This window comes from Macrobrachium rosenbergii, chromosome 25 (genome assembly GCF_040412425.1).
Source record: "Macrobrachium rosenbergii isolate ZJJX-2024 chromosome 25, ASM4041242v1, whole genome shotgun sequence".
NCBI classification, from domain to species: Eukaryota; Metazoa; Arthropoda; class Malacostraca; order Decapoda; family Palaemonidae; genus Macrobrachium; species Macrobrachium rosenbergii.
In genome coordinates this window covers 41428129-41443047 of record NC_089765.1, presented here as the reverse complement: position 1 = coordinate 41443047, position 14919 = coordinate 41428129, and the positions used below count along the sequence as shown (strand labels likewise).

Genomic DNA, 14919 nt, shown 5'->3' with positions numbered 1-14919 from the left:
TACTTCGGATCATACGTTAATAAGTACAAAACTGCTACTAAGCAGTATGAACTTATAATAGTAAAATTATATTTTAAAATAGCAAGCTTGTAATACAGTAAAGCACTGTACTAACATTTCATCCCAACCCTTGTAAACCCAAACCTTTGTATGAAAAGTTGCTTAAATTGCAAGTCTACTGGAACAGGAATGATTGAAAACTAATATAAAGCATAATTGATGCTTGCTCCCTAATGTGAAATCAGTTGTTTGACAATACTGTACATATAAAAACTTGATTGATGTTAGCCAACCTGGTTAAACTACCCTTACTAATCAACTGTGTTCCAACAATTACAGTTTTAACTCAAAAGTAGTTTACCAACAGCATGGATGACAAAATTCTTAAAAGTATGTAATATGATATACTGTAATATACTGTATAGCGCTTATAAACATCATGATCTACATCATATGATCTACATAGATGAAAAACATGTCAATGTAAGCCCATCGATCCCTTTTATTAAAACAGGATCACCACAAGACGATAAATCATGGAAACCCTTCTCATCTACAATATCACAACAACACACGCTCCAATATGTATCATAAATTCCCCATAACCTGAAATTACACACTCAAAAATAATTTCATCTCTGATAGTTAAAAACAATCCTATTAAATATTAGCTATACTAAAATTACCTCTCCCTTTATCCTGATATGAACCAGCTTTCCCCAAAATTTCAGATACAGTACAGTACTCCAAGCCCTGGATACCTTGTGTTGCACAGACGTGCAGTTTAACTATACAAGATAAGTTACACAAAACAGCTAGATAGCTCGTATAATGACAAACAATGGGTGTTCATTCCTTGCTAAACCAATACAAGTTAAGAATGCATAAATTCTTCTCATGATAAACATCTCAAGATTCGAGCTAGTTTTGAGTTTCACATTTTTTGATGATATTTACACTTTCCATTTCTTGAGGTTTCTTGAGGATAACAGCCAATAACAGTGGACAAAAATAAATTTCTTACAAATATCCATCTTAAAAATATACCCTTATACTTTCTATAACCTTCATAAACGTAATATACTGCATTCAAATTAATTTGAGGATTACTTTCATGTAAAAAAGTCCGTCATGTTAGCCATTTTATAACAATACTGAATAACCTAATTAGATCAGAAGTAATAACAGGGATAAATTAATATAACTCCACAAAGTCATAAACTAGGCATAATGTAGCAAAACTGACTCAACTATGGGAAACGAGGCGTTTCTTCTCATTAATAATGTAACTTGAATAAATAAGCAGATACATATACTGTATTGCTAATTTTTTAAGCATTACTTTTAAGCACAGTCCATTCAGCAACAATCACTACTTGCATGCAAATACCATTGGCATTATATTATAGAATGTACAAACAAAGAAATGGTTCTTTTACAAAGACCACACCACCAGTTACTAATCGCAAAAACTTAACAGTGTTATATATGAGAATATGAAAGATAATGAGACCTGAGAGAGTAAATCAAGCAGGTAGGTTAATATTAAACAGTATTTTTATGCTGATCTCTTGTGGTGTTGTTTGCAAGCTTAGCTATTAAAATGGGAAAACTGGAGTAAGAGAACCTGGGTAGTTCTTAAAGGTGGTAGGATACCAAAGGGGATAGACAAAAACCAAAAAGCAGAAAACAGTACTGCTAGGGGCTGAAGTGGTGCCACAACAAACCTTAAGTACTGTCTGTAGTGTGTTCTGTGGGGTATGCTGCATTTGGTCCACTACAGGCAAGGGAATATAAAGTTTTCAGAAGAAATGAAGGGGGTTTGAATGCCTAGCTATAAAGTTCCCCCTCCTGCAGTCCCTGCACTGCTAAGTCCCATTTAAATTAAATGTAAATATACATTATTTCACTAGCAAAGGGATTTGTTCCAGTTCATATGAAATGCATAAATGTGTATTACCCATGTACACCTGTTCAGTTTTATTATTTTCATTTATGTTTATTACTAGTAAATCAGGTGGTAAACTTTAATAATTAATGTATTTAGAATTATAATAAATATATTTTCTTTTTCAGATCATTAAAAAAATATGTTTGGTATGTGGTTAAACTAAGGCACAATGATGGAATGGCATTTAAATTATTGCAATTAATGTACCCCTTTTGCCGATTTTTGGGGCTCATTACTTTTGATTCTGTGATGAAAATTTGCTATCAAGGGGAGCTCAAAGAAGTCTGTAAGCCACTACCATGCCCTAATTCACAGCCTTCACATATTACCTGAATTTTTTTTTATTTCCCCCTGATCTTGTGTCTCTATAGGTTTGATTTTGTTAAATTGTTAACTTGGGCATTTCTGTTCCTTTCCTACTTTGCTTTCCCATATCCTTTTTTTTTTATTTTATAATCGGATATTATCCACAATATTCCTCACAAATAAAAAATAATTAGAAATATATTATATATTAATAATAGCCTGTTCTTTAAAAAATTAGGTTCAACTATTAAGGTAGAACCAAGAGGCCACAGAGGGTTAACATTGTAAAAATACCAAATACCTTACTAGCAGCATATATTCAGACAATGTGGGTAATTCAATGGGTGGGATTTTAATAATCATTAACTTAGCTATAATGTTTGTGTTCACTGGATGAACACAAACATTATGGCCACTGTTATAAATACAGCCATATATGTGACATGTGACAGAGAATTAATTCCAAAAAAATTTACTTATAAAAAATACATTAGACATTCTCTATGATGTTAAAAGCCATTCACCCATGACTCTTCCAAGTTATTTTTGTGGGGAGATCATTTTTCGTTGTAGAGCATAACTTGCGTGATTTTTTATTTCTAACAGTTATGAAATGAGCAGCATTCAGTTTTGAAATGTTGAACTGCCTCCATTTGTTGAGCATTCTCACTTCATGTGGCAAAAGTTCTTTTCTACCAGTTACATTACAATCTGCTATTTGTTACTACAGTAATACCCCGAAATTCGGCGATTCGAGTTGCAGAAATTCACAGACACAAACTTTTCATTGGAACCTAACTAATTGTCATACACGAGTTTTTCACAAACATGCAAGCATTTGTGAATACTGAGAAACCCTGCAAAAGTGTTTAATTTTTTATGTAATACGTTTTCAGGCCTTTATGTGTACATTAAATAACATTAAATGAAAATAATCTCTCTCTCTTACCGAGATGAGAGAATTTTTATGGTACACGTGTATGTTTGTTTATTTTATATGATAAATGAATTTTTTACTTAATAACAGTACTAATTTTCAAATATTAATAAGATTAAATAATAATAATATAACTGTAATTACAAAATTCGTATGTGATACATGTTTTAAACAAATATCTTTCCCTCATCTTTCGTAACTCGTTGAAGAGAAGCTCGAAGGCAAAGCTGTCAGATATGTTAATTTAACTTGACAAGAAGGGGGAGTGTGATAAGTGGGTCAAAAGTTTCGTGTAATTCTCTCTGTGTCCGTAATAATTCATAAAAAGTCTCTCTCTCAAAAAATTTCACTCCCCTAAGTAAGGACAACTTTTATCTCTCTCTCTCATTTGTAGTTAGTGCAACATACATATTTACCTGTACAGTAGATAATTTTAAATTGATTTAATTTTACCTGTACCGTCTACAAGCTGTAAATGAGTCGTTCTAAAACATGGAGACATAGAGCATTTCAGAACAAAGAGAAAAAGACTGAATAAAGAAGTTATTAAAAACGTGGTTGAGAGGACTTCTAAAAATAGATCGTTGAAATGTGGAGAGAGAGATATAGTATAGTAATCTTCACACTCTCCTATATTATTACATCAACCATTTATTTCTTTTTTTAAGGGTAATGTATTAAGCTAAGTTAAATGAACTTACAGTAGCTTTAATTTTAAAAGTTAGTTTAATACTTTGGGAGCACGGTTAGGGTCATATTTGATTTTTAAATTCTAGATATAAGCATTTATTAGCATTTGTAGAGACCGAGCCAAACTTACGCAGAAATTCCCCTGGCGTGAGGGGGTCTGGAACCTAACCTCGCATAAGTTCGTAGTATGTCTATATTGTACTGTGCAGTTTAAAAACTTGTCTTTTGAAAAGATAAAACAAGACATTATCCATTCACAATTGTATTTAAAATTCATTTGACTATGCACTACAGCAGTATTCAATATTTACATAACTTTGACTTTGTTCTTCACTCTTATTAAAGCTTTTCATTTTCAGATCTGCCCATAGGTGGTGCACCTTGCATGGTGGTGTGTAAGCATTACTAAAGGGTGTTTGCAGCATCACCTATCCCCTAGCCTCATCCACTTTTGCTAAACCTCCATTCCCCGCTTCTTTTCTTCCAGCTTACTATCCAACCATCCCAACTCCTCCTTTTCCTGTCTAAAGTTTTGAATGGCTGAAAGGGTCTCAGTGCTTGGCTTTAAAGCCAGATTTTCATAAAAATAAAATTAAATCATTTTCACATCTCTTTTTGACTAGCATGCACTACGTGGATTCAGTAGTACAAGAGTAAAACTTTGGCTCTCCTTCTTTTGTAGTGTTTATTTATATATACATGAGTTTGTGAAAGATAAGAGGTAAAAGAAATAACACATACAGTAAATACAGGGAAATTATCTGTACTAGACAAGCCTTTGTTACAAAGTACAGTACTGTATACTTAGCAGCAAATGATGCATATTTAATTATTCATTAATAATGCTACCCTAAAGACATGAAATTTTAAGAAATTACAAACCTAGATTTTGATTGTAACCCTTTTAAGATTCACAAAGTTAATACTTCTATATAATTATTAAAAAAAAATAAATCCGTAGAGATTACAATTACTTGGACTGCATTACACACAGTACAAGAAACTCCATAACCTTTTGGGAACTTTCATTTCAGTTACCTATTAACCCATTAAATCACAATTTTTTCTCTACACTGGGTAATATTTTGTGAAATTCTGCATGAATAGAAGCTAAATGAGAACAAGAATGAAACATTTTTTCATTGCATATATTAAGCTTGATATAAGCTGTCCCTCATATGAGGACAATGGAATAATAAGGAATATTTTGGAAAAATAATTATCTGAATCACTTATGATGGGTGAAAATAATTATTATTAGAGTAATTGGCAACATGGCCACATCCCATAACTCGAAACATTTTGCAACAAAAGGTGTCTATTTAGGAAAATGATGAAAAAATATATATATACATATATATTAGCAGTTTTGGTGGCAGGCAAAGCTTTTAATTTTAAGTTATATCTATTCAAACTTACATGACTGAAACGTGTTTAATTGCCAGCTGCAAATAACCAAGATTTTTTTATGGTATGGAACAAAGCATTTTAGGCAAAGGTAGTGTTGCATCACATTTAGAACAAAATGTTCTTGCTCTGTCTTGCAGGGTATGTTTTGGCACCTACGCTGCAACTCATTTCTGAACATGGCCTTTGCCATCATAGTGCACATCAGAAATTCTAGTATAAGGCCCCAAAGGTTTATGAGGTTGACCACTGCTACTGCCATGCATGCCACTTTCAGATATGGTACACATACCCATCTTTTAAAGGGTAACAAATCAGCTGTTTCCTTCCTATACACCAAGTCAAAAAATATCCAATCACAGCCATATTTAGTGAGTGAAAAAATGGAACCCAGAACTTTTTTTTTTTTTTTCCCTCTAACTGATGCAGAATATTTATCATCTAAACAGTCAAAAGTTATCTACCCCACCCATACTTTTTCTAAAGTTATAATGGCAAATGGTTGAGGAGTACTTTCCTGTGGTCCTAGAATCGTCTACCCAACATTTGACATTTTCAAGTGGTTCAATTGTATTGAAGTTTGATCCCACTGTTAAAAGTATTAACAAAACATTTAATTGTCAGTTTTTCATTTGTGTCAAATCTATAATCATAGGACTCTCTTTCTCTTTTTCAAATTTTGTCTTCAAGGGACAGTGTGTCAAGATTTTTTCCATAACTGTAGTTTGAAATCCTAAATTTCTCAAGTACTTAAGTAAGTCATAATCTAAATTAGTTGCCAAAATATACAGAATAAGTCATCAGCATTTGTTGAAAACTGCAACACAACTTTTGAACTAAATTATTATACTTTTCTATTGTAGCACTCCTACCACAATAAGGAAAAAATTGCAAGAATATTCTGAGGAACCATAAAGGGTCCAGATCTAATTATTTATCAGTGGGTAAACTGTTTAAATGAATTATGTCTATAGTGCTTTACCATCATTCATGTACTACTAGACATTCATAATATTTCTCACCCAAGTCTTTTATCTTGTTTCACTGGAATAAGCATCATCACAAAAATGAAGAATGTCTTATATTTTGAAAACATCTATACATAGCAGTTTTGACAACAGATACACCAAGATATCCTTCATTTGACAAGAAGTTGTCTCACTGAAGGTAATTTCTGGTAGCCTGCTAAAAGCAAGATCCCCCCATTACAGACAAATGTTCAACAACTACAACAAAGCACCTTTGCAATAACACAATAACAGCCAGTATCCCATTACACAGCTCCAACATGAGCATACCTCAATATCTTCATAGGAGGACACTAATTTATCCTACTTTTTGATAGAATACACTATTGCCAGTAACTTGATATATTATTCATAATACATATCAATTCTAATATTACATCACAAATTACATTATCAATTAATTACTTTGTATTGAATTTCATGTTTGAAAAGAAAATTTATCAAATATATTGTAGTTCATAAAATTTTTGTAGATGCATTATTAACTCTTAAAAAATTAGGTTGTTCAGATAGGTTAGGGATATGATAGACCCCCCAAAATTTGTGGAAAGACAAGGTGGAGACAGTTATAGAGGAAAAAATATATATTTAAGCTGTCCTCAAATGAGGATACTAAGGGATCTAATGGGTTAATATGCAATCTGCTCTACTAACTTGCATTTTTAATATCTACACACACCTGAACAATTGACAAAAATCAATTTCATTCAGCTGCATTGTGTTGTCCAAGGTAAAATAATGCCAAGGACCAAAGTCCCATCTTTTCTAATCTTTCCTAATCAAGCTTGGCCCCTGTGGGCTTGTTTCATATGAATAGGGTTCATCTTCTGAATAACAGTAATAATAAAAATGCTACCTTAAAGGTGTGAAGTTTTAGTTTTTAAGGAACTAAATAGTTACATTTTGACTATAACCTTTATAAACATTACAGACTAAACAGAGGTTTAATAATAATTAAAATCTAATAGTAGTTAGATTACCATTATTTGCACTGCATTACCTAAAAGATCAGAATCTTAATCTTCCATAATCCTTGGTGAACTTTACATATAACTTCCAATGACCAATGGCCCTTGAACACAGTTACCTGTTAATGTGCATTTACACAAACCTGAACAAATTAAAGAAATCAGTTCCACACAAACTTGAACAAATTAAAGAAATCAGTTCTACTGTGTTTTCCAGGTTAGAATAATGCCGGGGTAAAATTCTAACTTTAATAATCCTAATTATGCATACTTCAAAAATATTCCCCACACAGCAACAGTCACATATGACTAGAAAACAATATTCAAAACAGCCTCTTTCCTCATTAACTGAAAACAAAAACCCTACATCTGACACTTCACAGAAACATGACATGATACAATGGGGCAACCTCTTTAGCAACAAATTGTATTTAATGTAAAATTATTAATTTTCAAAGTGGGTAATAAAATACCTCCTAATATACTCATATAATGTACAGTAATTTCAAAATATTTACTCCTCGGCTCAAATCACTAATATTTGAAAAAGAAAACATTCCTTATAGTTTGCCATATTTGTGCCTACTCAGCAAAATTACCCATCACAAACTTCAACGTCTGTTGACCATAAAATGTGACAACTACACTTAAATCTAATCCCTCATTCTTTTACAAATTAAGAGATATATCCCAGAAGAACAAAAAGTACATAAAGTATATCCCGAAAAATAAAAAATACATGAAGTACGTTTGACGTGTCTTAATACTGACCTAACTGTACTGTATACTATAATTTTGTTTAGTCTGGAAGAAAAAAGCTTCATTTTTTCCAGATTAAAAAAGTAAACTATTATTATAGTGCTTTCAATCCTCTATTTAAGGGACACTAGACCCCGTATTTGTAGGTATTTATGGCCTCACACGAAAATTAGAAAATGATCCCCTAAGGTACTATGGTTATTATTCTACCAGTTTTCATGTATTTTGGCGCATTTGCGCACGTGCTAATTTAAGTACCATGGGCATTTAAATGGCAACTGACTCAAAGTGGCACCTGTCAAAAGATGAATGACCAGAAAATTTTTTTCTTTGATTTTTTCAATATTTTGTTTGAGATTCAATATTTTGTTTGTGAGGCTAAGCCTGCTGCAGGGCATTTGTCCTTGAAATGTTTCATACCCATTTTCTATGATCAGTAATTCATCTCTACTCAGTGACTTCATACCCATTTTCTATGATCAGTAATTCATCTCTACTCAGTAACATCACAATATTTTGTTTACATGTGGCTGGATGGAACTTGTCCCATAAAAAATAGTTATTTCTTGATTTTCCTTGCTATTATTGCTTAGAATATTATATATATAATTACATATGGCATTGTGAATATGCAGACCAAAAAACAGTTAAAAAGTAACTGTATTGTAAAGTGGCTTATATAAGAGGCTAGGCCAACATGGAAAAGCTCGAAGCTGAAGCTAAACAAAGATCATCCAGTGGAAACTCTGCTAAAAAAAAAGTCTTCAGCTGTTCATAAACCTCTTTTCATGGCAGATAGTGTGAATATTTCTAGTGCCAAATAAGAGAAGCTAGTTAACTATCCTGATTATGATGCTAGAGCTGGTTAATTAAGCAGAGTGTCTCCAAATACTGCCAAAATTTCACCAAAAAAACCATCTTGACTTTAGGTGTCTTTTTCTTAAAAGTAAAGTTTTACAACTTCAAATTTCTTAGGTGCCATTGATTTTGAACCTGGAGGCAAAATTCTTTTTGTTATTTGTTTCTGAAAGGTTCTAGTTTCTCTTTTGGCTTAGTTAAAGCTATGTTTGCATTACATATTTTTTTAAATGAATTTTCAGAATTTAATTTTCAATTTCTATGTCTATAATAGTCCGCCTAATCAGTTAGTATCAACAGCTAAGAATATAAGAGAATTTGAATAATTTAACCCATTTTACAAACTTGAATGTGTATACAATTTGTGATGGGGTTAGCAACTAATACTGATACGACAATATTTTGAAAGTTTTCAAATTTCACGTGCGACAGGCGCAGGCAGCAGTGTACAGTCAGGCTGTGAGAAAGACCAGATTACAATAGACTAACTTCGTTTCCTCCATCTCTTTATCCCATCTTCTAGTTAAAATAAGTACAAAAAAAAAAAAAAAAATTGTAAGAGAGAATTGTATAAGTATTGTTAATAACATTATACTCGTTGCGTAAATGTGTACAGCCATAAACAACTGAGTGAGAAATAGCTGTTTTGCTATGAACAACCAAATTGGATAACGGCAGCTATTTTGCTTGCATTTCAACCATCGTACGATAGTAAACGATTACTGTAGTTATGTTACAAGTGACATTAAGTAGAACATGACTCATATATTTTTACATTATACCCTTATGTGCTATGAAGAAAAGACTGGCAAGGAAATATACTGCTAAATTTAAACTATAAGTTGTAGCTGAAGCCGAGAAAACAATGTTCAAGCCGCTAATGACTAGAAATTATCAGGCATCAGCAACATGGATGTAACTCCCCTAAGCCATCAAACTCGACTGTAAATAAAACTGGAGAGAAAAGTATTTTAATCAAAACTACATTCCCCGGTTATCGGCAGGCTCAGTTATTGGTGATCCAGTTTTATGGGGGTTGTCTAGCGACAAAAATCGGCAATTTCGAAAATCACTGATTTCCGCTTATCAGTGCCGATACATACCTAACAAAGGCGTTGATTTTCGGTTATCATCACGCTGTCATAACAGAACCCCCACCGATAACCGGGAACTGCCTGTACTGGGCATGAAGGAACACATTTTACTGTTGTTTTCACATTGATAAAAGATAAATACATAAAGCTCATATTATGATGAAATCAAGTGAAAATAGTGAATGAAATCTGTTATTTTTTACACAAAAAACATGCCCCAACACCATTATTAATGAAAAAATAACTGAATTTAGTTCATAAGAAATTTTGACTTAAAAACACTTCTTATAACGAAAAATTACCTTGTCCCATATAAATAGAGTACAGTATCTATAGATTCATTTACACTAACTAGAAGCAAGAAAATTTGCTCTCATCTGAGTTAAATACAGCAAAATAAACTTACATCATCGCCCTCACCTGGTTTCCAAACCAAAACACTGATCACTATGTTTGTATTTTCTAATAAAATAATATGAGAATACATAGAATATTATTGGATACAGTGAAGTAAAGTATAACTTTTTAAAAGATCCATGGAAAAGATGCATATTCGTTATGTTTGTATTTCATAATATGATACTAATAAGTGAACATTACACACGCTAATTTTATCTGAATTAAAGTATAACTTCTTAAAAGACCCATGGAAAAGATGCATATTCGTTATGTTTGTATTTCATAATGGGTTACTAATAAGTAAACATTACATACACTAATTTTATATCTTGTGTATGATGTGGTAAACTCTTTTAATCAAATTTGCTACTTTAACATCTCCCTTCTCTTCCGGTTTTTAGTTATATGTAGCCATCAACAGCCTGACACCATTCAAGTATACTGACGACGAACTGAATCTTGGGAAGTACCCCTTACAGTACAAGTCTGATTCTTGTTTGTGTTATTCAATTTCTTTTTGTACTGAATTATCATATGTCAATCTGCACTGAACCTTCAGAATTAGCTGATATTAATAATTACTATACCACATATGTATCAAGTATACTGTATAGTGTAGGCTAGGCTACCATATATATACACACTACATATACAGTATACCATAGTGTATGCTAGGCTAATTCTTGTTTGTGTTATTCAATTTTCTCTTTGTACTGAATTATCATAAGTCAATCTGCATGAACCTCCAGAATTAGCTGATATTAATAATTACTATACAGTACTGTATATATATAGAGTATACTGTATAGCATAAGCTAGGCTACCATATATGTATAGATGGTACTGAATACCCTAGTGTAGGCTGGGCTAAATTTGGGACACGTTTTTTTTCAACAAACGGAGGGATTTTTGGAACCTAACACCATTGTAAATAGGACAATACCTGTAGTTTTCAATATTACTAACAAAAATGAGATTGATTTCAAAATATATCCTTAGCAGTTTAAAAAATGTAAAATTTTAATTAGAATTAAATGAAAAAAATAAACATATAGGGGTCATAAGTCCCTTATTATACAGGAAGAGCTGCTTTTTCATAGGTGGGGATAGATACTCCCATGTACATACACAGAACCATGTACATACACAGAATCTCCAATTATTACCCAGTTTCTAAAGTTGTGACTGTTGCCAATGCTGGACAAAATATACATGAAGATATTTATCACATCCAAATACAAAGGAAGAGCAGCAAATACATATTCCTTGGGTGAAATGGCATACTTGTGATTACAGGTCCTCTAATCATGAGTTTCGGGTCCACTATTAACTGTACAGGAAGAGCTGCTTTTTAAAGATGAGGATAGATACTCCCATGTATATACACAGAATTTCAACTTTACTACCCAGTTTCTTCAGTTGCGACTGTTGCCAATGATGGACAAAATGTACATGAAGATATTTATCACATCCAAATACAAAGTAAGAGCAGCAAATACATACTCTTCAGGTGAAATGGCATACTTGTGATTACCTCCAATCATGAGTTGTGTGTCAAAAACCAAATAAAAGGAGAAGAGCAGGGCACCTAAGCATGAATACACCAAGTTCAAGATCTGCAAATAGAAAATCATATATCAAAATTCGACTCTAAATAACTACTTTAGTAACTCACATCCTCCAATAAATGTAAAAGATTTGCACGACAAAATAAAAAATGTTATTCTTTATCAAAATTTCCTAATATTACTCACAATAGATAATGTTTAGAAATAAATGTTTTCCACGGAACTTCCATATTAAGGTTTTGATTACATATTAAGGGAGCTGGGCATTACATGAACAATGGAAATTGTGGTATCTTCCCTATAGCTAGGTATGGCATACAGTATATCAACATGAATACCTATATGTAGTATCATACAGTACCAATTTTTTTTTTTAATTTGGTAGTTTTGGGTGATTTCCCACAACCACTATCACAAACTGAAGAACCTGATTTATACTTGGTCAATACTATGTACATGTATCAAAATGATTGTATTTCTCGGTGATAAAGATGTCCTGACCTCAAAAACACACCCAATATGACGAGCTGAAGCTCTGTTTCGGTTGGTGTGGCTTCCACTGCTAGAGCAGTTTGATTATTGTAGATTTTTCTGTTCATCTTTTAAAGAATACTTTACGCTTTTGCTGTTCACTGACTTTAATACACTTTTCTGAAGTTGCCAAATCAGCAAACTGAAAGTTGAACTGATTACATTTTAACAGATGTGGTATAAACTGGCCAGGCAGGTTTCATAAAACTTTCCTTGGCCAACAGTGTCTCAATGCATGCAAATGGATGGAGGTAAAAATGGTACAGTATTCCAAGATTCTGATAGTATTGGATGTAGGCTTTTGCATAATTTTTTAAATTTCAGGTAAATGGATGTAGGTTTATGAATAATTTTTTCAATTTCAGTTAAATGAAAAATTGAACACTGAAATAGAAAATACCAGAAATATGGAATAGCATGGTATTGCATAGTCACTCAGTAAAAACCCCCATGAACATGATGTCACAAATAAAACAAAATAAGTGTTAAGATTAAAATCCATACAGAAATTACAAATAAATTATATTAGAATTTTCAAAACCTTAAAATACTTTTATCACTGTTACATTATGGTAAATTTTACTAATAAGGAAATGAATCTTTTAGACTTGAAAAACAACCTTTTCCAATGATACTTTTACTTGCTGTTTTTACTAAATATAACTGATACTCTTCATTCAGGGGTCACATACAGTAATTCTGGTTACTGTCCCGCAAAGATAACCTTCCTTTTGGGTTAGGATGGGCCTATGAAATTCATAAACATAACTTTTGTCTTCAAGGACACACAGTAATTTTCTGAGATTTCAACACCGGGGAATAAATTTTACTGCAAAAATGAAGCACAGTAAACTTCTGAGACTTCAACACCATGGAATAAATTTTACTGCAAAAAAAATTATCATCAAAAGTGACTATGATACCTTTTTAAGTAGACAGCCAATAACACTGGGGAGCAATCACACAATGTTCAGGCTCCTCCAACTTAAAAGCCAGTATCTCAAAACATTACTTATATTAAAAACTTATTTCTAAATTTTTCCACCAAGACTATTATATCTAAAACTGTCGAAAAGACTGTACAGGCAGTGCCTGGTTAACAGCGGGCTCGGTTAACAGCGATTCGGTTTTATGGGGCTTGTCTAGCGACAAAAATCGGCAATTTTCGGCGCCAAAAATCACTGATTTACCCTTATCGGCGCTGATAATTGGGTATTGGCGCCAATACACACCTAACAGAGGCAGTGATAACCGAAAATCGGCGCTTTTCGGCGCTGATAACCCCCGCAAATCGCCAAAAAAAAAGAGCCGAAATCGCTGATTTTCGGTTATCACCACACCCTCAGAAACGGAACCCCGCCGATAGCCGGGGACTGCCTGTACAGTATAAGTTTTGTTTCATACCTGTGTACAGTATAAGTTTTGTCTCATACCTGTGTACAGTATAAGTTTTGTTTCATACCTGAAAATATCAAATTTGGCAGATTTTCAGTGACATGAAAAATTGATTTTTTCCATAAGCCAAAGTTAAGATTTCAACAAACAGGTTCAAAGGTTATTACAGGGACTTTGTACTCTATCTCATTTGTGGAGCAATTAATATAAGGAGGGTAAGATTTTTTTTTTTTTTTTTGAAGTGGAATAAAGTGGCTGGGCCCTTAAAATGGCATTAAACCACCAGCATTCAATGGACCCAAGAGTATACTGTACAGGATAATACATTTTAATTCAAAATTTCAAGATTTCCCTGGGCTACACACAAACTTCTTTCATGCATGAATCCACGAGTGTAAGAATCTGGGCCCCACCCTGTTCACAGAATTATCTGACCAGAAAATCTAAGCAGCTGTCAAGTTACTGCAATTAGTTGCTTTTCTAATATATTTTGAACTCTGCATAAACCTATTTTGTTCTGCATTTGGATTTGGTGCATACTCTTTCTGATATGTCAATTATTTTTCAGATTTAAATTTGAGATTCTTTACATTTGCTTTGGACAGATGTACTATGTATAAGCAGTCCATTTTGTGTGCTGCTGGTTTATAATTACATTATATTTATAGATAATACAGTAATTTATTTGTTGGGAGGGGGATTTGATTTTTTTATAGAACATTTTTGACATCTACATTTATGGTTCTGGTGATACTGAGATTTCTGTTAGACATCAAATAAAAATCTTCAATATAGCTTGAAGAATTGCAAAATTTATCAATATTCTTTTGTGCAAATTTTCATCAGGTCTATTTTATTTCTTTCACTGTTGAATGTTGACGTTACGAGACACTGTTTTTCAGCACAGCATTGGATTTAAGATTACAGAGCACAGTATTGTATTTAAGATTATAGATATCATCATTGTTACTCTGATGGGGTTTTGTGATTCTCAACACTTGATATTTGAAGTTCTCTTTCCCCATATC

General features: G+C 32.7%; 1 protein-coding gene across 2 annotated transcripts in view; it reads right to left on the bottom strand.

Annotated features, from left to right (window-relative positions):
- Positions 1–5959: 5959 nt before the first annotated feature.
- LOC136852603 (protein lifeguard 1-like) overlaps positions 5960–14919 on the bottom strand; it is a 77179-nt gene continuing 68219 nt past the window's right edge. For both annotated transcript variants that reach the window (XM_067127480.1, XM_067127481.1), the window contains exon 6: positions 5960–12013. In XM_067127480.1, coding sequence (XP_066983581.1) covers positions 11813–12013 — 201 coding nt within the window. In that variant the 3' untranslated portion in view covers positions 5960–11812. The remainder of the gene's footprint in view (positions 12014–14919) is intronic.